This window comes from Ursus americanus, chromosome 3 (assembly GCF_024610735.1).
Source record: "Ursus americanus isolate L20-20 chromosome 3, mUrsAme1.1.p, whole genome shotgun sequence".
In the NCBI taxonomy this organism is placed as follows: Eukaryota; Metazoa; Chordata; class Mammalia; order Carnivora; family Ursidae; genus Ursus; species Ursus americanus.
This window is the reverse complement of record NC_142129.1, coordinates 55175192-55201672: the sequence shown is the minus strand read 5'-3', so window position 1 is coordinate 55201672 and position 26481 is coordinate 55175192. Positions and strand designations below refer to the sequence as shown.

The window sequence follows — 26481 nt, the reverse complement described above, 5'->3', positions numbered from 1 at the left end:
AGGTTTGTTTGACCAGGTACAAGAAAATAAATTTTTTCTTATGAGAATAAAGTTCAACATTGGTCTGTAGTTACTTAACCTTTGGAGAGTTCATAGCAAACAGTAATGTTTGCTACAAATATACCATACTTCCTCTTAAAGTAATATGTGACCTGCATTTAAGACATCAGAGTGAATTTTAAATTCCTTAAAGATGTAAAAGTTTTAGTAGCATCTGTAGATAATTGGAGATATTCTACTTTATGGGTGAAAATGTTAGGTGGGTCTGACCTGGAAAGAATGTTCTATTAGTGCTTTTTGTGTGCTAGATTTCTAACAAACAGTAGAGAATATATAAACCCAGAATGTAAGTTTTGTATATTATTGATATGAAAAGTCTCTAGGCATTATTTTCCCTCTTATTCATACTGTCTCCCAGTTTAAACTCAAATTGTGGGGATTAATCTGAGTATTTATAGATGAATATGAAGACAGGAAAATTGAGTCCATCAGATGCCTTCTTAGTGCCATATCTTAAGTCCACTTTATAAGACAGGTTTTACCTGTGTGGGCAGATGTAGGAACTGAGGCCCAGAAACATCAGGAATCTTTTACCACATCACGTGGATGAGGAGGAGAGAATTGCCATTAACTCCAGATCCCAAGTCCTTATGCTTGTTAAGGTCTCTACATCTATCATATCATTCATATTTTATTGCAAAATTGTAGGTTTACTGAGACTGAGCAGAATTATTTGTAAAGCTGGGGTTTTATGCTATTTGGGAAGAATTGAAGTATGTCATTTCTAGAACAATGAAATGTTCAGCCCTTTATGCAGTATTCATTTTTCTCTACCTAGTGTACATTTATCCTTGGTTTAAACACCCATTTCCTTCAAGGTCTTTCTAACAAGACTGCAGATTTCCCAAAAAATATATTGTGTCAGTGACAGTTTATTCACCTTACTTACATAGTTCGAGGAACTGCTTGTTTAAATTTAGATACTGTTTCTGATGAAATGTTTTGACAAAGTAATACCAGCTTGATACTATTTAAAATATTTTGACAGATGGGAAAATTGTTTCAGTCTGAGTTGAGCAATACTTTACTGCAGTATTTTGCCAGTCAGAAAAAAAATGGGAAAGGTAGCCTCACAGTTCCTGAAAATAACATCCTTCCATTCTCCTTGAGAACAGAAAGGCCTCCATTCAGTCATAGATTACAGTATGTGTGCCACGAATGTTAAGAATTCATGCAATTTAAACAAGAGGGAACATTTGGGGATTATTTCCAAACAGGGAACATTTATTGTTCTGTAAGCAAACAGAACCTAAAGAACTTTTAGGAAAAAAAAAATTTATAGCACTTTATCAGAACCTTCTCATGCCCTAGTGAGTATGTTCTCAATTAATGGTGCTAACTCACTAGGATTTAAAAACTGTTTTGTTGAAAAAAAAATCAAATACATTTACGTCTTGAATTTTTTAGGATGCTATTGTAATAAAAGTATTTCTTAAAACTTCCAAATTAGTTGCTAAGGAGTAAAATATAGGTGATCCTTGTTTTAGTTATATTAAGCAAACATGTTGCGGAGATGGTAAGGCAGCGGTTCTCCAAGTGCGGTCCCTGGACCATGATCATCAGCATCACCTGGAAAACTTGTAAGAAATACACATTCTTAGGCTTCACCCCTGGCCTTCTGAATCAGACAGCCATCTGGGTCCATCGGGAATGGCTGATCATCAAGCCTTTCTGGTCATTCTGATGCATGCTGTAGTTTGATAGCTACCGAGGTAGAGGCTTTACAAGTGGTCTCACAGAGCTCCTTTAATTCTGTCACCTGGAAGGAGAAGGAATTAGTGGGGAATGATCAGGAAAAGTTTCCCAGGCTCCCCTCACGACTTTGACAACGAGGAGAAGCTTGCTTTTCTTTTTCACATATTGTAAGTTTTTATATTGGGTTCTGCCACTAAACACAGTTTTGAAAACCATTGGGCTACATCTTGCTTTGGAGGAGAATGTTTGCTGGCCCAGAAAGTCTTCTCAGGGTGACAGGATCTCTTATTGTGTCTATATCATTCTAGCCATGGGGTCTTGAAATTGGGTTTGGTCAGTAAAAAAGAATTGGTCTGTGTCTCGGCAATGACTTCATGCTCACCAGACTCCCAAGAAGCATATGTATAAATCAGAATGGCACTTTTATTTTTCAAATTACAATGAGAAGCATAAAAATAAAACTTATATGATACTCATGTTAACCTCTCCCATGTATTCTCACTGCACACAAGTTAACATTTAGAGTTAGAGGGATCTCTGTCCAGTGATTAGATACAGTCCCCTACCTTCTGCCCATTGCTGCAGTTGAGATGTAGAAGTAATAATGGATTGTTCCTTTGCAAACGTAGAATCCGAAGAATGAGAAGTTGATATTTTCTCCAGGTCATTACAAACCTTTAAGAATCCCCTTTACACACACACACACACACACACACACACACACACACACACACAATTTATTTTCACCAGATTGTTGAAGTCCCCAAAATTCAAATTTACTATATTTTTTCATTCCATGTTCTATTTTTTAAAATTTCCAAGTGATCATTCACAATTATTTCTATATGGATTTTAATATCATTAATTAAATTTTAATAAGATTTGTATTTTTATATAATTTTTTTGCTGCCATCAATTATACATTGATTTCACTTGTTTACCTCTGAGTTCTGCATATGATGATGATGATGATGATAAAAATAGGTTACTCTTGTTGTAATAAAGATTACGGAGGGCATCCTTAGAGTGCTTACTAAGTGCTAGGGAGTGTACTAAGTGCTTGGTACTTAATACATTTTTTTCCTCATAGTTAACTATAACAGACTTTTAAGCTTTTGAACATGACCCCCAATGAAAAATTGAGACACATGACACATATACCCCCAGTCTATATGTTATACGTGAATGGAAAAATATTTATCAACTTACACTGTTTTTAAAACTATTTTCTTTCTTATTCTATGCCATTTTTTTCTGTCTCATTTAATTAAAGAAATGTCAGTTGTGACTGAGCAAATTGATTTTAATACTCATACTAATGGATTGCAACCTGAAGAATGCTAAGTTGTGCTTTCAGATCAGGTAGTATTATTACCCATAATTTGCAGAGAAGGAAATAGGCATACAGAGGTTATGTAAGTTGCCTGTTTTCCAGTAAGTGGCAAACTCAGGGTTCAAACTTGGGCAGTCTGTCTTCAAAGTCCTCACTTGTAAGACTATGCTCTGTCTTGTCTACTCAGTACCTTCCGACTGCAGTGCTGTCAGAGAGGGATGTACCAAATGGGGAATTTTTCTCTCAAATATGGGGACAGTATAGTGTTGGTCTCAGAATTTCTTTATAGAAGGGTTTAGAAACAAAGGGCTAGAGACTGGCTTTGGAGATGCCTTTTCAATGCAGGCACCTTTTCTACTTAATACAATGCTTGTTCTGGGAAGTTTTTGTAAAGAGATTGATGAAGATTAATACAGAAGGGAAATGACTTTTGCCACTCAACTACCTTCCTTGTGCTACCACGGGAAATTTATTTGAAACAATCCAAGGAACAGTAGGTGGAAAAGATGTTTATCCAAAGTTAAAACAGTCTTTGTTATGTGGAGCTTCCTGGTGAATGAGCAAAAAATGAAATGGAAACCATTGGAATACTGTAGGCCTTTTTGTCCTGACTCCTTGTGGGGCATATAGTGCCCCACAGATGTGAAGGACTGCTCACTTGACTGAATATTTTTGAATACAGATAATCCTCTCATCAGTGCCATTAAATATCATTTTATGTAGGAGATATACAGGTACAAAATTCAAAGAGAAAAGCCACAGTGGGAGAAGTTTTTATTTCTCCCCATTTTCCTTGATTGCTCCTCTCCTCACTGCAGAATCTATCACTGCTCCCTGTTTCTTGTGTTGTCCTCGAGAATGCCGTGCTGTGTGTGTGTGTATGTGTGTGTGTGTGCGTGCATGCATGCACACACGATGTATTAAATATTAGCATGTTATAACACATTTTCTGTGCCTTGTTTTTTATTCCCCTTACTGTGCTTCTTGGAGTTTCATATATACAAGCCTCCCTGCTTCTTTCTTTTTGACAGCTACATAGTATTTCATTGTATGGACTTTCTAAAATTTACTTAACAGGTCTTTTGTTAACAGATGTTAATGAACAGATGTTAGGTACTTTCTAATCTTTTGCAAGCCTGATTCTTTTACATGAAAATTGCCCATAGGGCTCTGTGTCCTCTATGGGGTCCCTTGTTCTTCATAGAAGCTTCATAGCCCTCTGGGTCTTCAGCAAGGACTGATAAAGATCAGACTGTTGAATTAGGTCAGTTTGTGTCAGGAAGTTGCTTGATCTCAATTTTCTTGGATGTCTATTTTTAGCTTCTGAACGGTAATCATGGTAAGAAATCTTTGTTTTGCCCTGGACAATCTTCTCTGGGAAGATTAAAGTGGTCCCCTTAAAAGAGTTCCAGAAACACAATTTACTGACAGTTTAGGGGTTGATTAGGACCGGTGAATGTTTATTTCTAGAAGGACAAAATGTTTGTGCTCTGAAAGTTCTATCTGATTTATTCTCCACAGCCATTAAAATTTTTCAGATTTATTTTCCCGTAATTCATGGAGATTTGGAAAATTATATGGAAGGTATGTATTTTCTTAAATGCATAGTTGCTTATTTCCCTTTCCTGTTTTTTGAAGACGATTCTGGGAACTGTTAGTTCAGTTTTACAAAGAAAACATTTCTTCATCATCTGCATTTTCTGTCATCCCTGCATTTTAAGAATGTTTTAACCAATTTCAGGGACAAATATTTAATACTAGTGAGTGATAATTATAGGACAAATAGATGTGCAAGGCAATCAAGTGGAAAGTTGGTAGTAATGTGTGGATAAGTGATTTGGTCTATCCTGTGTTTTTTCTGACTCCATTATGTCCACACTAACTCAGAGATAATAAAACTGGTGCTCTGTAGCAAATAACCTAAAGGAAACAATGCTGCAAATTCTTTGAGAAGTGATTTTAGCATTTAATATTTTTCTGTCAGAAGATTTATGACCTGACATAGAGAATTATTAAGGCACAGATCCAAATATGTAGTTCATTTCCTCTTGCTCAGTATTTAGTAAAGATGTGGAATACTCTAACTAGATATTGGCTAGCCAGATTTACGATTCAAGATTTGATATCCTTGTCACCATGTGTGAACTTGGGAATATTTGGATTTTAATATATGTAAATGCTTTTATAATGTGTGATGAGTTAGGTGACAAATTATTACACGTTATCAATTTAATTTAAAATGCTGCTCTTAAATATTTTATAAATCTCTGGAATAATAACATACCCTTAATGAGCTTTAGCAAGTTTCTGCTCTCTTTTGCTGCTAAGTTGTGTGGCCTCCACTATACATAATATACTGCCTCAGTTTATCCTTTTGTGCTAGGGATTTTATGTTAAATTTTAAAATAATCAAAAATCCTTCAATCATATTCCCTCTAAAAATTATATTTAGAGATATGTGATACATTTTTGGAGGAGTGTCAGGGATCTATATTGGTTCATTTGAATCTATAATTTGGTTATATATAAAATTAAAGTTAATTTAAGTGGACAGAATCAATACCCTTTTGAATTTAATTAGATGGCCAGCATCCAAGCAAGAGATTATTCTTTTTAGTATCCTCCTATCCTCTCTTCTTACAGGGTGAAATAATTCCCTTGCCAAAGTATGTTGGACAGTTCCCTGGTGACAAGTTCTATAGAAACTCATGGCAGTACTGTTGCCAATGTGAGAGAGAGGGGAGGAAAACGTGGGCAAGGAAGCCATTGTATTCTGGAGATAGTTGTATGCCTGCCCTATCTTCACATCACAGTCCAGCCAAGGGAAACAATGTCCCATTTGCAGCGGATCTGTAGTGACGGTTTCTAAACCCAGCTTGTAAAACATGATGGTATTTCTTTCAGGCTGAAGCATTCCAGGACAGAAAGACAGGAATAGTGGGGAAATAAATTATAAATTAGACTGGACTTGCAGTTTGAGGATCCTACTATTTATAGTTATGTTTGATATGGGATGCCTGGAAATGTGGCAGTAAATTGAAGCTGAGGTTTTATTTCAGGTAATAACTTTCTTTTTTATCTCTGTTGGAGCATCAGTAAAGCAACCTAAAGGAGTTTTAGAAGGGCTGTATAGTATAACCTTCATCGGTCTTTATGTTCAATGTCATAAACACATTTTTATGTTATTGAAGAGTAAGTTTTTTACAATGTTTTAAGAAGGTGATTTGACTCTAGCTTCATGAAACAATTGGGTTGAGTTGTTATGCTTGTTACTATAGAAATTATTCAATGTGTCAATGCATTTTTAGCAATAAATTTAAAATAAGTTTAGGAATATTGAAGTTACATACATATATTTCTAATTTTGTGGCTGTTTTGTTAAAAATAAATGAAGTCTAAAATTTGTGTTCTGTAATTCACATTTTTATTTTTCGTGTTATATTATCACAGATAAATATGTGTTCAGCTGCTTCTACAGGGAAGGCAGAGTGGGGATGTGAGGAAACTTAAGAAGTCTTTGTCCTCAGTGGTTTTCAGCAGTCTGGTCAAGAAAAACCTGGCAAAAGTACATGACATAATTAAGTAACAATAACCACATAAAGGTTGTGACCTTATTGTGGGTGTCATACAGAGTATGAAAACAAGGCATTTGTCTAAACCCCAAGGTTAAAGGGAATGGGTTCCTTTTGATAAGATCACGAACAAAGAGGAGACCAAATTTTTTGTTCTGCTTCATCTACTTTTTAAAAAATGAACATTTATTGAGCACTTACTAGATGCCAGGCACTGTTCAATTTCTATATATGTGAATTCCTTTAATCGTTGGCATCTTAGAAGACGGTTACTATTGTTCCTATTCTCTTGGTCTGAAGTAACTGGGGCAAAGCGTGATTCATTAGTTGCTCAATGTCTCAGAGCTCGTAATTGAGGGACCTGGATTAGGAAAACAGGCAGCAGTACTTCGCAGTCGACACTCTTAACCTCTGTGCTTTAAACTCTCTCATTTTCCTTCCTATTAGTAAACACCTCTGCGCTTTAAACCTAAATAGATGTGCATTTTGCCCCAGTAAAATACAGGCCTTAAGCTAGGATCAGACACTTGACATTTATTTCTGTAGAAAATGAGGATATGTCCTTTTGATGCAAATGTTCATAGCACTACATAACTTAATGATTGCATTAATCCCCTTTGGTGAGGTGGGGGAAGTTTACAGGAGGATAGCACCCTAACTTTAGGAAGTTGAGAGCTGCTTATTTATGCAGATGCGTGTTTCCTCTGCCTGGGAAAATCCTTATGATGACATGTCACAGATCACAAGAGATTTAATCACAGCTTTGGGTGTCCACACACCAAAGATGGACCTTTAGAGGCTGGGTGGAGGTATCTTTGTCCTTGTTCAACACTCCTTTTCTTTTATACTGGCAGATCTCAAATTTTATGGTGCATCAGAATCAGCTGGAAGACCTGTAAAATAAAGCAGATTGCTGGTCCCAGCCCCGCGGTTTTTGGTTTAGTGGGTTTGGGGAGAGGCCTGAGAATTGGCTTTTCTGAGAATTACCCATTGAAGGTGATATTGCTAGTCTGGAAACCATACTTTGAGAACCACTGATTCATAATAAAAATGTAACTGAAAGGAGTTTAAGTGTCCCCTCCCCTTCCTTCCCTTTGCTTTTAAAAAGGCCAGGGCTCACTCCTTAAATGCCCATCCTTTTTTTATAAAGATTAGAAAATCTGGTAAATAGCTTTCTTGGACCCTGGAAAAACTCCACTAAGGCTATTTATAATACAATAATCACTGATAAGATACAGCACTTTTTAGTAATAATTGACTACAATTTTGGGTGCTTACTACATTGCCAAGCAACTCACTCGGCCCACTGCCTATATTATCATATATAATAAAACAACAGGGATAGGGATTGGTGCTATTGTTATCTTCATTTTGTATTAGGAAATTAAAGTTTAGGAAACCACATGCCTTGCTCAAGATTATGTATACAACAAACGGTAGGGCTAAAATTCAAACCTAGATAACAGGTGAATTCCAAAAGCTATGCTTTGACCACTGTGTTTTTAAAAATCTGTAGTGATGAGCCAAATTTTAGTTAGACTTTAAAGTTTCAGCACAAAGTGTCCTTCATTTTCATTTCTCCTTTTATATAAGTTCTTAAGCATCCTAAAATAAGCAGGGGAGAAAAATTGCATGTCCACAGATTTTTAAAAGGAAACGCATAAATGTAAATTGCTGCTTGGAATATGACTGTTTTTATGTGTAGTGGCCCTCTTCAAATTTCAAGGATTAAAGTATTAATATTAAGAAAATAAATTCTTGCGGATCGCTTGCCCCTATACCTATTTACAAGGATTTCAAGAAGTAATTGTTAAACAGTTTTGGATCATAGACTTCTTTGAAAAATCAGTTGAAGATCATGAACCTTATCATGAGAAAGGTGCACTAAACTTTGCATACCATGCAACACCTATCTGTGGGCTCCGAATGAAGACATTCTGCTTTAAGACAACACAGCAGAGAGAAACAAACAGGGCTTTTGTTGAATCTCTCCCTTCCTGTTTATGTAACCTTCGGAAAAGTTTTTTACCAAGTCTTGTTTCTTCACCCACTAAGTGGTAATAATGGAAAGAAAAATATCTGGCTAGTAGGGTCGTTCTGAGAATTAAATTAAAAAACAAATACAAATCTCCTAGCTTGATAACTGCTATACCAGTGTTTCTCAAACTGTAAAGTGCCTATGAGTCACCAAGGTATCTTGTTAAAATGCAGACACTGATTCAGTAGGTCTGGGGTGATCTTTCTTGTGTTTTAAAAAAAATTTTTTTTTTTTTTGAGATTTCACATTTCTAACAAGCTCTTGGGTGATGCTTCTGCTGCTGCTGCTTGCTCAGGGGCCACAGTGAATAGCAGGGAGCTACACAATGTGTATAGAAGACATGTTTCTATTAGTAAGGACTCTTAAGCATCATATTAACAGAATATTTTCATTGATAACTTCGCACACAGTTGGGGGTTATCTGCCAAAATATGCCTGTGAATACACACGTATTGAGAAGTATGGCATTCACAATCATCTCATTGGGAAGTAATACATTACGTACTGGTTTGTGCCTCACTGTACCCCTGAAAATCAATATTGAGCCCTCTTTGGAATAAGATTCTATTAAAAATGTTACCCATTTAAAAATATTCCTGTGTGTGTAATAGCGAATGAAAGATGTGATCTGGTAACTGTTTACTTCTGACAGCCAGAGTTAACTAGAGCAATAATAGTTCATGAATTTCTGATTCTTCTAAGAAGTGACTTTGTTATCTTCTCTTCAGAGCATTGCTCTTTATATACTTTGAGTAAGGGATTGCTGATAAAGTATGCTGGACTTCTGTCTGATGAACTTGAATCTTACAGTAGATTTTTGGGGACATGAGAAGAAATGTATATGAATATCTGGTCACTTCTAATGTTGACAAAAATGGTGGAGTCTTACTTACATGTATTTTTCCCAAACATGGATTGAGTGGCTGATTCCAGTTTGTGCCTGATGACACACTATCTTGGTGCTGAATCTATTCTCTCCAATAACTATTGAATCAACTGCTGCTTAAAAGTAATGGTGAGACCAGTGAAAAGCTTGTGGAAACCTGTGGAATTGTTGTTAAGGCTGATAGAACCTCTTACTTTGGGGAGAATTGATGGTGTAAGACCCCATTCTGTGTTTCATCTCTTTTTGTTACACTAGTTTTGTGTTGGTGAGATTTCTTCCTCTATTTTATCATCCCCTCTTGCACAAGTGGCCCAGTATAAAAACCCTTTAAAATGGTTGGTTCTACTGAGAAGTTTTCCTGTAGAAGTGGAAATGGGGAGAGAAGCCTGCCCTGTCTGAGCTCCAGAAAATATCATGGTCATCAGGAGGAGCCCTGACTAATCATATATTTTCTGATGACACATGCTTGCTGTTGCAACAGCATAAAAGTAGAGAGGACAAGGAACACATCGCAGCCAGCTTCATCCCAATGTCCTGGTCTCTGAGGGAGGTCTCAGGATGGACTTGTTTTCTGCATACACCTGCTGGAGAGGCCGGCAGCTGTTGGATTAGAGCCTTACATGAAATGAGGGAGAATTACAAAAGGACTATATAGCTCAGGTCTAGAGATTAACTGAAAGATTACAATTTGTGTGTTGTCATCCAAGAGAAAACGCTAAGTAAATGTCTAACTTTTTTTACAGAGGAAATGTTTTTCCTCAAGCCCACATACTTGATCAGCATCCACACCTCCTATTTGCCATTTTCAGTAACAAATGGAATGCAGATGGCATTTATTGCAGTGGGTTCTCTCTTCAGACAGTGTAACAGATGAGTAACTTTGGTGATTGCCAGAGTCACCTGTGGAGATGATGAAAATATTTAGACTTCTTAATTCCTAGCACATTTATCAAAAAGGAAATATATGGAGGATGGGGTGAGGTGCTAAGGCCTGAGCATCTGAATTTTTAAACTCCTCTAGAATTGAGTTGGATCCATTTATCTTGGATTAGCAGGTTATTGATAATGAGAGATTCTTCTTGAGTGATGAAGGAATTGAAATATTGTAGACAAGGGACCTTGGTTTCAAAGAGACTTGGGCTCATAGTTTGGTTCTGTCCCTTGCTACTAGTATGAAATCTCTCTTTTCCTCTGTTTCCTTATTTGGTAGGTGGGGATAATACTACCTGTATCTTAGGGTGGTTAAGAAGATAAAATGTAAAAATATATGCCCTAGTGCTGTGCTCAGTACGTAATAGATTTCTGCTACTCAAAGTCTGGATCAGGTCAGCAGCATTCAGCAGCATTGACATCACACAGGAAGACACTAGAAATGCAGACTCTCAGGCCCCTCCCAGACCTCCTCACCCATACTGGTGGCAGGGAGGAGATTCGTCCCTCCATAAAAGTATGACAAGAGCTGGTATAGAGAAACATTAAATGTTTGTTAGCCGAGTAGTGTTTGTCGTGATTGTTCTTTGCTTTACAGTTCTAAGCTGATAACCTTAAACACACCTGATGGTTGAAACAAAAACATTTTATGGTATTTAGTTTTTGGTACTTTCTCTTTATTATTTGCTGCTAACACGAGTGGTTTCTGTGGCTGGTGCAGATTAGTTTGGGGTTCAGTAAAACTTTCAAAATTGCCTCTCAGATCTTAAAATAGATTTTACTTATCTCTTTTTTTATGTTTATGCATTTAAACATAAACTCTAAAGCCAAAGAAAGAGTTTAAAAGTAGACACAGTGTATTTACAAATACAGGCTCATCTAGCCACCAATAAAATGGAAACTTGTGAATGCTTTAAGCAAATTTCCAGCCAGATTAAAAAAAAAATCAGATCAAATAAAATATTTGGAAACTATCCTATTTGTTGATGCCCATAAATTTAAAAATAAGTCTAACAAATCTGCTTTTCTCACAAAGCCTAAATTTTATGAGTTCCCATAATTATTGCAATGAGAAATCACCATTGTAAACACTGTGCTAAATTTAATTTCTTTATTTGACTTTTACAACTCACCAATATATTGCTTATAATTTAGCTCCAGCAAAAATACACAAGACTAAATTTACAAGGTACCTCTACTGTGTTCCTCAAAAAAGTTTTTAGCCACCCAATTTTGAAAAAGAGGTAAAGATGTATTTGCCATCTAGAGCAAGGCCTAAATACAATTGAAACCATTATTTAAGGTTTTGAAAAGTTTCCTTGCAATTTAAAATAGCAGCCTTGCCATTAACAGCAGACAATCACAACATTGCCCCAACATTTTGATTTGCTTTTCTTGGAGCCCAAACTGAAAGAGAAACGTAATGTTCTTTTTCAGATATACAATCTCTTTTAATTAGTGCAGCAGGTTTTTATTGTTGTTGTTGACCGACTCTCAGTTCCAAATTTTATAACCTTAATAACCCGTGATGGTGGGAACAAAAGATTTTCTCTCACTCTGCAGACCAAGTGCTTTGAGCACTTGCCGCTGCCATAACAGCCCGGCTTTTAATAAGCTCATCAGCGTATCTGTGGAAGAAAAGACAGGAGGACATTCAACTGCATTGAGGTGCCCATTGATCCTCAAGGATGCTTATAGTAACAGCCTAATAAATTCTTTCAACAAGTTTGAGGCTATTAAGAGATCTGTGAAGATCTTTCAAATCAACTTTGAGCATTTTTCTTCCCTGGCCCATATTATCTGTTTATGTGAGTAATTTGGGCTGATCAGGTAGTTGATTATATTCTTTATCTTCCTCTCCTTGATGTGCTCCGTGGTTGATCTCTCATTAGATCCACTAGTGAATGCTTCCATGGGACTTGGAAATCTGTCTTTAACTTTCAGCTAAAGGAGGAACTGTGCTGGTAATGGTATGAGCTCTTATTTTTTAGGACAGTGATAATGACTGAGGGTATAAAATCCTCTGCACTGACTCTCCTGTCCAACCCTGAAAGATGAGTCATGGTCGGATGGGTTGCTCTTGAAAGTATCCCTTAATGTCAATCATGTTAACTAATCACCAGCAAAGAACTCTTGAATTTGACAAACTTGGGATTTACTCTTAAAAAAATGCCACTAACCCGTGGCTCTTGGGGGAACTGTCACTCTTTCAGCTGACTCATTTTTTATTCATTGTTCTCTGGTACACGGGGAGGAAGGGAGCTCTATTTTGGTAGACATAATTTCATCCCTCAGTGAAATTCTGAGTGTGCAGGTAAGTCTGACATCTGCTCTTCCTTTCACTTTGTTTCTCTCTTTGGACCCTCGCACTGTTGCAGGGGTTGTGGAAGGAGCCTTGGGCTGGGGGGTAAACTCTGATTTTTGTTCCCTGCTCCATGTATGGCTAGCAGTGAGAGCTCAAGGAGTCCCATAGCCTCCTTAGAGGAACTTCCCAATTGTCCATTTTCCAGCATATTTATCTAAGTCATGCTTGGGAAGAGGAAAGAGCAGAAATAATTAGCCTTGACAATGCAAATGTTTATCTTAGGCTGAACCATATGCAATGGGGATTTTTGTAGGTCAGGCAATTTTATATGGTTCAAACTAATAGATCCTACTATCCATACTTTAGGCCTAAGAAGGTTCTACAGATTTCTTACGAGATTTTCTTACTGTTATAGTCAGATCTGACTTGAGTCTAAACAGTGGAGCAGACCAACATCGTTCTTTGTATCTTCAACTATTTTTTTTTTTCTGTCTCCTCCCTTTCTTTATTCTCTTTCCTTTCTGGTTAAATCCAGGCCTTCAGAACCTTCATGATCTTTTCATGCTTTCCTTTCATCACCAGTCCTCCTACCTCATTCATCTTCTTACCTATCTTAAATGTTTTGAACATTTACATTCCATGTGCTATGTGAGGTAAAAGACGGCAAATGAAGAAGAGCTCAGAATTGATGATAAACACAAGAACAGGCCACATTAAATAGGGGTGATGCCTTAATGTTGCTAAGGATCATTCCATTTTAACCACAGCATTATTTTGTAAACTTTAAAAAAAAAAGTGTGTGTGTGTGTGTGTGTGTGTGTGTGTGTGTGACTGTGGAATGATAGGAATAATAAAATTAAATTGAAAAGTGGTTGCTTCATTTGGATTAGAGAGCACTATTGAAATGGTATGTACTGGTGAGTTTTGGAAAGTTAGTCCTTTTGAGAGTAACTCTATACGCTGTGTCTTGTTTAAGGTTCACATTCCTGTCTGATTTTAGGTAGCACATGAACAATTGCCTTATTAACTTCTCCTTTCCCAACTAAGCCAAGTTCCAATCAAAGTCTTCACCTTAACGCACAATAGAGCCACATAAATGTTATCCATTTCTTTTAACTTGGAGAGCTGTAACTTTGAATATTTCATTTAGAATTTATATAAAAGCAAGGCAAAATTGAAGTATTTCTGCTTTCCATTATGTATTAGCCTCAATTTCAAAAGATACTTAACATTTCAAACTAGCTAAATTTATTTTACTCTTCTTTTAGGTGAGAATTTCTTTAAGATTTCTAGAGGAAGAAATGTATAGCTTCCACCTCCCTAAGCCTCCAAGATCCTTTCCCTGTTATTTAAAACATTTTCTGACAGTGACATGTAGAAAAATCTCATCCGTAGGTAAAGCTAACTTTAAAATCATCCCTTCTTTTTGGTAGATTTAACAGCATCAGACACTGCTCATCTATAAAGTTGTGGCATAATCAGAAAATTATTTGTTCTAGTTTCGTGCTTCAGGATTTGAACGTGAACAATACAATTTGGATTATTCAGTTTGTTTCTTTTCATAATCACAGACTTCGGGCATAGGAAAACGTGTTTTTAGGTATCAAAGAAGGGGTATTGAGTGTAATTTTCATGATCGTAGACTATCATAGAGTAGCTAATTTTTGTGGGTTACCATATTAGATACTGTAGAGTATGATTTCCCTCTGGAAATATGGTTAGATACATCTTTGGTTGTCAAGGAAAATAATTTTCAGGGTTTACTTAATGTGAGCATATCACTTTTCATACACTGCAGCTCTTATCGCCTACGTACCAGGAGATTATATTTTCATACTGAAAAGGTTTAATTCTACAGTCAGAGTGTTTGTTTATTTTTACCTTGAGAGTATGCTGGTGTGGAGCATCCTGACTGCTGACTCAGTAGGGGCATCCAATATGTTTTTCTAGTTAGGGGTATAGGAGACAAAACCAGACAGATATGGCTAATAGTAAGCAGGATTTAAGAACAGGATTGAGGGCAAAATGTGAGGTTGCTGTGGGAGAGAAAAATAGCAGCTAGTCTCAGGATGCAGGAAGAAGTAAGAAGGGTTTCCCTTCTGGAGAAAAATCATCCAATAAGCATGGGGGAAAACTTTGGAAAGGATCTACGAGAGGAAAGGAAGACTTCTGGGAGAACGTGGAGTTTGGGAAAGAGAAGGGGCCTGGTTCAGTGAAGGGTATCAGGAAGGAGAGTATATGTTGGGGAAAAGAACTTCATTATTGAAAAGCAGGCTCCATTATAATACTGACCTCAGAGATGGTTGGCCTTCTTTTGGAATGAATAGTGGCAAATGTACACCTGTTACTTATCCCTTGGAAAGTCTCTTAGTAAATAGCAAACCACGTTCTAGTTGTTCAGTCCCCAAACTTTGGAATTATCCTTCATCCATTTCTATCTCCCAGACCCACATACAGTTGGTCTTAAATTTGTATTGGCTCTACCTTGGAAAAAAATCTAGACCTATGACTATTTCTCATCACCTCCATTGACACTCCCCCAGTCTTGACGATGCTTTTCTCCTAGCCAGATTATTACAGTGGCCTCTTACTTGATATCCCAACTCTTGGCTTTGGCCCTTGTCCCCCTGTGGACTGTTCTCAACACATCAGCCAGAGGGAGCTTGTCAAAACCCTTCAAAGTACATCCACTTCCCTCAGAGTGAACGTCCTAGCCCTCATTATGTCCTTTGAGGCTCACTGTCCGGGATTCTCACCTGCAGCCCATTAGACTCTCCTGGGGAGTTTCACAAGCATGCTGATGCCTAGGCTCTAACCCAGACCAGAAAAATTTGAATCCCTGAGAGTGGTGTGTGGACATTGTGTTAAGCATTTGCCTTTGGCTCAGGTCGTGATCCCGAGTCCCAGGATTGAGCCCCATGTCGGGCTCCCTGCTCAGTGGGGAGTCTCTTCTCCCTCTCCTCTTCCCCTAGGTCATGCTCTCTTTCTTGCTTGCTCACTCTCTCAAATAAATAAATACAATCTTAAAAAAAAATTAAAAAAATAAAAGCTCCCATGCTCTAACTTTTGGGGTATCACCACTGAGTAAGACCAAATTCCAACTCTCAAGCTTTTGACACCTGGCAAGGAAGATCAGAGGACCCCTCTCAGATAACTGTAATACTCTTTCGCAAGTGCTACACTAGGAGGATGAACAAATATCTAGGGAACCTCAAGGGAAGTGGGGAAGTTACATACAATGGAGGGAAGTCAGAGAAGTGGCACCCTGCCAGGCCTAGAAGGATGGGAGATTTTCTCTGAGAGAGAAGGGGAGAAAGTGTGTCCCAGGCGACCTCATTTATTATGGCTATGAGATGCTAAGAGGAAACATGTTGATGTGATTAAGAGCTGAGGCAGTTCAGTCAGGTAGAGGTGGGTTCAGTTACTTTGGCAATTACCTCACCTCTTTGTGCATCAATTTCCCTACCTGAAGAATGGAGATAAAATCATACCTACCTTCTAGGGATGTGAGAGTTATCAACTGTATTTGGCACATTGTTGGCACTCAATAATGTTAACTTTCTACCAAAGCTAACTAGGTATTTCCCTCAAAGAAAATTGAAAGAAATACCTTGAAGTGGTTCATGGCTTATATTGGGTCCTGTATGCTCTACCTACTCACAGTGTGGTTTTCAGGTCAGCAGGGTCAGCAAACCTGGTAGTTGGTCAGAATTGCAATGCTTCAGGCCCCATCCCAAAACTGCTGAACAGAATCTGCATTCCAGTGAGATTCCCAGGTGTTTTGTGTGCACATTAAATTTGAGGAGCATTTTTGTAAAGCATAAAAAGATGAATAAGAAATAGCTCTTGCCCTTATGGAGCTTAGAGGTCCCTAAAACAACTTTAGTATTTACAGAAATAATTATAATGCAGGGTATAATGTGATAAGTGACATGAGACATCCACGCCAAATGCTAAAATACCACAGATTGTTTTAAGCTCAAATTGAAAATAGTATAAAGTTTCTTTTCTGACTGATAAAGTCTGAAAGTTCTTAAAGCTGCAATGAACCCTCCTGCTTTCCTGCTATCCTCCAGGTGCTGTCAACTGCAGAGCTTAACATGTATGTAAGTGCAGAGCTAAACTGGGGGCAACTGACCTACACATACAAGTTGAGTCGTTGCCTGACAGAAAAGGAACATGAAGTACCAAAAGGTAATAAAAATGACCCAGTAATTTTAAGTCTATGAGATGAAAGAGAGTCCTCAGAGAGAGATCAAGACAAAGCATGTGAATGGAAAGAGTACCCATTACCTTAATTCTTGGCTCCCAGCACTTTTGAAAACAAAACTCTACTTCGTGAATTTAAAAGCGGTGATTAAAACAAAGAAATGGCCTACAGTTTCCCCCTGTTGACAATACGAACACAACATTGAGTTATTAATTATTCTTTAACTAGTATTGATTTCATCTTGTCAAGTGTACCATTGCAAGTTACCAGAACAGCCAGAAATAAAGCAATTTAGTGAACGAACATCAGTAAACTCTGTATAATCATTACAATGTACTTCATATTGTTGGACGTTTTAGCAGCAAAATGAATTAAAGAGATTATTAAAATCTAGCAAGAGACTGGCATCACTTAGTATATCTGAGACAGAGATGTGTGTGTGTGGGTTTTAAGAGAAACTGGACCCATGATTCTACTGTTGCCACCTTCAAAAAAACCCTCCCAAAACCAAAACATTCTAAAGGAGATACAGAGTAAAAGTCAAGACAGATAATTTCCATGACAGACAATGATTCAGTTTATGCAGAAGCTGATGATAGCTTGAATTGGAAGACTGTTTCAGAAATATTATAGATATCATTGCATTTTATTTGAGTTTATAGCACAAGTATTTTGCTGTTTTTCCCCCTTGGTTATTTGTTTCCTCTGCTAAATTTCAGCTAAGTTTCTTCTTCTTCTTCTTCTTCCTTTTCTTCTTCTTCTTCTTCTTCTTCTTCTTCTTCTTCTTCTTCTTCTTCTTCTTCTTCTGGTTCCTTGTGGTGTAATATGAAGTTGTTTATTTGAACTTTTTTTTTTTAATACAAGCATTTATAGCATAAATTGAATTCTAACATCTGCTTTTGCTGCGTCCTATAGGTTTTGGAATATTGTGTTTTCTTTTTCTTTTGTTTTGAGACATAGTTTGATTTGCCATTTGATTTCTCATTTGGCCCACTGCTTGTGCAGTAGTGTGTTATTTAATATTGACATATTTAAATATTTAATATTTACATTGTAGATTGTCCAGCTTTGTGTTATTGTTGATCTTTAGTTTGGTACCATCGTGGTTGGAAAATATACTTGGTAGGATTTCAGTCTTCTTAAATTTGCAATATTTGTTATGTCTCCTTTCATGTGATTTAACTAGGAGATTCTACTGTGAGTACTTGAGGAAAATGTGTATTCTGTTTTTCTTGGATGGAATGTTTTGTATATATTTTTCAGAACTATGCATTCTGAAGTATGCATCAAGTAAAAAAATGTTCTTGTTGAAAAAAATAGTTACTTTAACTGAGAATACTCATTTAAAATAAAGCACATCAGAGGGGAGGTGGGTGGGGGGATGGGTGAAATAGGTGAAGGGGATTGAGTACACTTATGATGAGCACTGAGTGATGATGTATTTGTTAAATACATTGTTAAATCACTATATTGTACACTTGAAACTAATATGACACTGTATGTTAACTATACAGGAATTAAAATGAAAAGCTTAATAAAAGAAAAAAATGAGTACATAAAAATTTTCAAGATTGGGGATATTTCACTTCAGTTTGTGGTAAAATCACCATGACCTAGTGTAATATAGGCAAAAAAAATCATTCGAAATAAATGTTTAATTGGTTTTGTCACTGGCTATAACTAATGGTGCTTGACAAAAGTAAATAAATTTAGCTGAGCTTTATTCTCAGGACATAGATGTTATAAATAGTGAAAACAGTTTTCAGGTAACAAATTCAGCCAGTGAGATTCTGACATAGAACTGAAATTGTTCATGGTTAATTTTATTTAATATTGTTTTTGTTATTAGTAAACATAAAGTCCTGTTGTCTTATTTCAAATTGTATCTTTGTCTGGCATAATGGTTTTGGTTTTACTTTTCAGAACTTCAAATTGAATATTCCTACTTCCATTCTGCAAATAATGTGTATTTCAGTAAAATTACCTGAAAGAATATATTTGTCTTACAAATGACAATATTCTTAGGATTTTTTTAAAAAAGAATTTATTTATTTATTTGAGAAAGAGAGAGAGAGCACAAACGGGGAGGAGCAGAGGGAGAGGGAGGGAGAGAATCCCAAGCAGACTCCCACTGACCACAGAGCCCTAGATCATGAACTGAACCAAAATCAAGAGCAGATTGCTTAACCGACTGAGCCACCCAGATGCCCCTTGGGATTTTAAAAAAATTGTTTTGGACAAGGAAAGCTTGAAGGACGTATAATTTATTTATTTTTATTTTTTCAAGATTTGATTTATTTGTGAGAGAGAAAAAGAGTGAGCTAGTGAGGGAGGAGCAAAGGGAGAGGGACAAGAAGACTGCCTTGAGCAGAGAGCCTGACATGAAGCTAGATCTCACAACCCTGAGGTCATGACCTGAGTCGAAATCGAGAATCAGACGCTTAACCAGCTGAGCCATGCAGGCACCCAGAGGTATAATTTAGATAACAGATATTGAGAAGCAGTTATATTATTTTCTCAGCTATTTTATGCAAATGTAGTGGATATGTCATGTTCTCTTTAGGAGCTAACTATGAGTTCTCAATTTCTCTTCATCATTTATATATTTCTCATTTTGTCACAAACAGTAAAATATGCTGGCTCATTTTTGGTACCTGGAACAAAGGGTCTGATTAAGAAGAGGAGCTTGTTCACAATGCACGTTGTCTGTCACCAAGATGAATATATATTTTGGATTTCTCAGCACTTTTAAACTGTTAAGATTTTAAAAAATTCTGTAAGAAGGTGTAGTTATGAGTTGTATACTGTACACGCTGTGTTCTTTTATGTAAGTCCATCTTTGAAAGTCATTTATTTCTAGTTACATTGCCTTCTATAGAGTGTGGAAAGTATGGAGAAATCTGAAGTCTTCACAGGTGGAATCCAGGGGACAGCTGATATTAGGTTGTTAATTGAGTGATTTTCATGCAGGTCATTGAGGTAAACAAAGATCTTTCTCCTCAGTGCCCTATTTTCCATCATTTCACCCTTTTATGATTTACAGTACCTCAAGGTATCTGTAAAAGCAATTAAGAGTAGAGGGACTCCCCCCCTCCCTTTCCCCATGTGCCAATGACCCTTAAACACCATAGAGATATGTGACAAGTTATTATAAATGAATTCTTACATTGATTTTTATTTGATCTCATTTTACAGTTGACATAGTATTTATTGGACTTTAGTAAGGAAACATCTCTTTTTCACTTTTAATTGATTAGTATGTAGAGTGCTTATATGATTACAAGTAGTTGTTTTTAGGGAAATCAACTTATTTTTTAGGATAAGCAGAGTTTTTTGCTACAAATTAAATTTAACTCTCTTACTGAAATATTTTATTTTTGGTTTACATATCAGAAACTAGATATAGGGGTGCCTGGTGGCTCAGTTGGTTAAGCAACCAACCCTTGATCTCAGCTCAGGTCTTGATCTCAGGGTTGTGAGTTCAAGCCCTGTTTTGGGCTCTGTGCTGGGTATGAAGCCTACTTAAAAAAAAAAAAAACAAAAACTAGATATAATTGGCCAGAAAATATAATGTTATCCTATGACTAATTTGCAGTAAAAACTACATTTTTAAGTAAATATTAGTTGGGGCCATATGAAATTGCTGATATTTGAGCACTGTTGGCCTACTGCATACAGTTAAACTTGATACTAAAAGCCAAAACATGGAATGTTATACTAATTAAAACAATAACAAAGCAAAACATGAAATAGGCAACACTTCACTCTTGGGGTGCAAATTTTTATGCTTAAGAAAACAAAAGCTAAAAGAAAAACACATATTTCTGAAGAACTTGCTGTTTTTATTATCATCCCATAAATGTGAAAAAGCTAATTAAAACTATTAATAACCAGAAAATTGAGGATAAACTTGAAGAGCCTATACCAACTAAAGTTGGATAAACAGCAAAAAATACATATGAGTTACTCTGAAATAATTTTTTGTTTCCTAATAACATCAAACTAACCAAACTTCCTGATTTTAATTAGTGAGGAACAACTTCTTGGTTATTTTAATCTACTTTTGGTACTTATTTCCTTTTTTTATTGTTATAGGATTAGATGAAATAATCACATCAGTTTGCTCCTTTGTAAAAGAGGAGGTTGTGCTAAGGTATCTTTCAGTAATAGGCTGCTGCAGAAATAGGGGGGAAAAATCTAACATGGTTTAAAGGATATTTATTTAAGCAATATTTATGAGACTGGAAACATCAGAGTGGAAATGAGGTATGGTTTAGAAGCTTTTTTGCTTTAGCTCATTTATTTTTGGAGTTCATTAAAATAAAATGAAATTGTAAAAATTCAAACCATGACTGTTTTTCTCTTTGAACTTTTTAGTTCCTGTTGAAATTGGAGAAAAAACTACATAGTAATTGAAGTGGGCTACCAGGAGAGGCCAGGCTACCCCCTCCAGGGCCTTTTACAGTATTCCACCACCTTCACTCATTCATTAAGCTCCTGTCATGTGGTAGGACTGGACTCATAGACTGTGGGGTGTGGACCTTAGCAATGGAGATCTAGGCACTTATTTGGTTAGCATATTGGGACTAGAACTCTCATACAGGGACAGGCTTTCATTAACCGAACTCACAAGATATTAATGTATAACTCCAAATATATTGGTTTATCACAAGAATTCTTTGCTCCAGATGATTTAGAATGCACATATGAGCCTACTCGGTGCTGACTCATGAAAGTTACTCTACAGGGAAAAATCAAATTATAACTGAAAGGCTACTTGGCGAGTAAGTTCTGAAGAGAGAATGGAATGAATTGTATGATTCAGTGTTTGATGTTAGTCTCTGATTATTTCAGTGTCTCCAGTTTCACAATAGTGATGCACCTGCCAGAGGGTCCATCTTGCTCAAACCTGCGGACCAGAGTATACTTCCCATAAGCAGTGTTTGGATGCAGATTATGTCTTTCATAGACTTCCCCTTCTTTTCTTCATTTCACATTATACTTTCATCCCTGCCCCAGAGTTTTATATTCCTTACTAACCCAACTCTCTAGCTTAGTGCCTTGCCCCAAAAGGTGCTCAAGAGACGTTTGTTAATTGATACTACATCTGGCTAGCTATAAGATTCTTATTCATTTTACCTCGGAAATAGTACAGATTTTATGTCTAAGATACATTAGGTATAAAGTATAAACTATAGTTTATTGGCAAATTCTAAGATGTGTATGCCTATAGTCTCTCACATGTGTGTGGATAAGAGGAAGGGCATGATACTTATCTTCTGTGCCTCAATGCTTTGGAAAAATAAACTTTCTGATTATATTATTATGCAAAAGTTCCAGATATACTGATGGATCTTGGAATTTTTTTTTTTTTTTTTGCTTGCCAAATAAAGATTTAGATTGTGAAGACTCTTTCCAGAGACAAAGCTTCAAAACTAGATGAAACTCAGAGCATCCCTGCTTCTTCCCAATTTAGTGAAGCTCTTTGTGCTGATAGTGATGATGGGTTGCAGGAGGGAAGAAGGGTAGGAAGAACCTCCTTTTGACACAATTGAAGGTCATACTTAAGATGCTTAGTCTTTTGTCAGGAACCTGAAACTTGTTGGTTCTAGTCTAGTCTTCACTAAATGGATGATTTTTACCCCTAAAGCTGCTGTCCCATTGTTAAAATTAAGGCATACACAAGGTATTTTGCCAGTAAATAGAAAAGATAATTCTAATGTTTTGCCATAATCCCTCAAGGCATGAGTCTGCAATGTAGCCTAATGGGTTGGAAAAGGTACCCAACCAACTTCAGAAAAATCAAAGAGGATTAATCTTTCAGAATACTTCTGAAACCACCAACTTCTGTTTTCTATTTTATATTTCTATACCCCCCCCCAAAAAAAGCAAAAAACTATTTCCCCACCACTCTCTCCCCCTTTTCTAAAAATAAATCCCTCTTCGTTTGCTACCCTGTAACACAGCCAAAATTCAGCCCAGAGTGAGTTTTTGTAGCCAACTTAGAACCCCAAAATAGAAACTGCTGACAGTTCCTTAAATACAGTAACACTGGCAGGTGCCTTGGTAATAAATTCACAAGCTTAGAATCCACAAAACAATAAAGTTATGCAAATTGGAGCATGTAGGAAGAATAATCTGAAACAAATGGCAAAGCAGTAAGTTTAGCACTGTGGCATCCTGGTTTTACTCACATAAAACAAATAATCCTGAGGAGATCTTAAGGAAATTTAAGATCAAGGAGGAAGAGACACAAACATAATAAGTAAATGAGTACAGTTTGAGCTGACCAATTAACAATTGATTTCCCTGTCATCACAACCATAAGTAGAGGTGAGAAACTGATCATATGGTTTTGCATTTCAGGTATAAATAACAAAAGGCAAATGGAAAATAAGAAGAGAACTACCCTGATTGAACCTATCAGAGTTGCACTGTTTTAATTGTTCCTTCAGCAACATTCCCATCAGTCATATTCAGATTAGTTGTTTAATTTTAGTCCGACAATCAAGCATGCAATACATTTTGAATTCCATTTATTTTAAATGTCCCTGCTTAATTATCTTTTACGTTTGTTATTAATCTCTGACATTATTGGCATAATAGAAAGTTGTTTTTTTTAACAAAAAGAAAAGGCAATATGTTCAGTTAACTTATTTTTAGGAAATACATAGTTTCAATTAAAACTTAAAATAGCTCTGACAGCCACAGACAAAAATGGAGCTGAGGCATATAGCACCACCTTTTGTTAGGTGTGCGGTAAAATGTAACTTTCTGAACGTATGCTGTAGTTTGCAGACTATAACAGAAATATGTAGCTTTTTCTTTTTTAAATCACCTTTAATTCTCAGAGAAATTACAAAATGCCTGTTGCATACACAAGAGAAACATATTAGCATAATAATTATTTTAAATATAATAATGTAGTCATCCTGTTGGAAGTGAAGAAATAGTGACTGACTACATTTGTTGTAGGTAGGGACTGTAACTACCCTTTCTCATGCTATAATCTATTACCTGGTGCTGTTTTCTGACACCGGATACATTCTGAATAAATATTACCTGAAATAAAGGACAATATCATTTGCAAATCTAGGTTTCACAAAAATTGAGTTCAAGGATATGGAAGGGACCGTCTGTGCACAGCCTCTCAGGAAAAGGAGGTCTAGAGAAACATCTAGAGTCACAGAGCTAAGTCACAGATGCTAAGGTCACAGAGCCAGGACTGGAACCCACACATTAAACTTCGGTCAGGCTCAGTACACCTTCCATGACCACATTTGCCAGACATTTAAAAGTTTAGGCATGTTTAAAAATATTGCCAGTTATTTTCTCTGGAGTTCTAATTAAAATTCTTTCTAGGAGAGGAGAGGGAACTTTATACAGATATGAAATAGTTTTTCTGATTATTTCCTCACTTAAACATTTCAAACTAATGACTAAAATATTCTGGTGGAGACAAGACTGACCAGTAAATATTATAACATGGCCTGTGTAACCAGAGTTCCCCTGAGATGCTTTCCTTGTCCCATCTTAAAGATGATTTTTTTTCACAAGTCTGCAATTTGTAGCTGTGTTTAAGTGTAAAATTCTAAAATTCTCTTCCTAGTCCCTTATGTTTTTAAAAGATTTTGTTTATTTATTTGAGAGAGAGAGAGCACGAGCAAAGGGGGAGAGGCAGAGGGAGAAGCAGATTCCCCGCTGAGCAGGGATCCCAATGCCAGGCTTGATTCCAGGACCCTAGGATCATGACCTGAGCTGAAGGCAGACGCTTAACTGAGTGAGCCACCCAGGCACCCCTCCCTAGTTCCTTAAACTTAATTTTTGCTTTTATTCTAGCACATAATTGTTTTAATCAAATTAATGAGAAATACATAAGATTTGTGAATACATTCCATAATTGGGCCAATAAAAGGAGAGAGCACGTAGGAAGGGGACTATGGCAGAAGAATAAAAAAAAAAAATTATTCTGCCCTGGCAACTCTGTACTAGATGTGAGATGGTAGGCAAGTCATTAAGCCTTTGTAGATTTCCATTAATTCATCTGTAAAATATTTTTTTTTTAATTCAAGATGGTGGTTATTTAAGTGGTTGAAAACACCACTTCTCATTTTGGCTTGTCTTTCGTGTTGAAGCTAGAGGAAGTTATTCCTTTTCATGTACAATTAGACCATGAGCTAATAATTTTGTTAGGGGCAAAGAAATCAACAAGCACCTTTTAAACACTGAGAAAGACTGTATTTCAGAAGTTAGAAGACCCTTTGATAAAACATCTATTGTGAAAAGTCAAACTTATATAAAGATCCTGATTAAAAGTATTTACTTGAAGTGAGAAGTCTATTTATCATGCCAAATTTAGTTCCTTGTACTGTTAGGAGTTAAGTTGTGTGCCAAAAGATAGACCATATTCTCTGATTATAATATAATAAAACCAGAAATTATTAACAAAAAGCTGTAACACAGATAATTACTTGGAAGGAATAAGCCATTCAAAACTGTTGGGTCAGAGGCAATTAAAACTGCAGTTATGAGTCATTTAGAAAACAAGAACACTATTTAGGAGGAAAAAAAGCCCTCCTGAAGTTCAGCAAAGCCGCATTCACAGGCGAATATATGGTGGTAAATTATTTCATTTTAAACTACAAAAAGTAAAACGCAACATAAGATGTTTTTTAAAATATAAAATTTAAACATAACAATATTAAGGGGAATTAGATGAGATAAAAAACAAAATTTAAAGAAACCATGAAAGGTGGTGTTCATATATCCAAGAGCTGGTTCTTAAAAATAATAATTTAGGAGCATCTGGGAAGTGCCTGCCTTTGGCTCAGGTTATGATCTCAGGGCCCTGGGATGGAGTCCCTCATCGGGCTCTCTGCTAAGCTTCTCCCTTTGACTCTCCCTCTGTGCTCTCCCCACCCCCCCAAATAAATAAATAAAATAAAATCTTGAAAATAATAATAATAATTTTAAAATCTTTAGAAATTTGACTCAGAAAAAGTGTAAAGCAAAGTTATTTTAAAAATGAATAAAGTTGAAATGAAATAGAAATTTTAATAAAAATAGAACTTCTAAGCTGATTCTCTATGAAACTTGATAGGCAAAATTTTAGCGGCTAACTACTTATAATTTTGGAGTAAAAAACTGCAATATCTCAAAATGTTCATACCAGTAAGCTTTTCAAATTTTTAAGAAGTAAATTCTTATTTGCCTAAATAGAAATTTATAGAAAGTGTCCCAATTAATATTTTTGAAAGTCACATAATCCTGAATCTAAAACTTAGCAGAAAATATCACAAATATATATCTATACAACAATCCCTATTATGGATGTATAGGCAAGAAGTCTAGGTAAAATATAACAAATTAAATTTAGCAGTATCTTAAAAGAATAATTCACCTCAGCCAAGAGGTGACTTAGTGTCAAGAATTCATTAATAATTAATTACAGA

General features: G+C 36.3%; 1 protein-coding gene across 10 annotated transcripts in view; it reads left to right on the top strand.

Moving 5' to 3' along the window:
* The window catches only part of HDAC9 (histone deacetylase 9), a 726671-nt gene that overhangs the window by 21297 nt on the left and 678893 nt on the right, over positions 1–26481 (top strand). For 9 of the 10 annotated variants that reach the window (XM_087860991.1, XM_087861000.1, XM_087860996.1 and 6 more), the window contains exon 2: positions 16896–17013. The exons of the other annotated variant lie outside the window; for it this stretch is intronic. In XM_087860991.1, the coding sequence (XP_087717117.1) occupies positions 16920–17013 (94 nt within the window). In that variant the 5' untranslated portion in view covers positions 16896–16919. The remainder of the gene's footprint in view (positions 1–16895; positions 17014–26481) is intronic. 10 annotated transcript variants of the gene reach the window in all.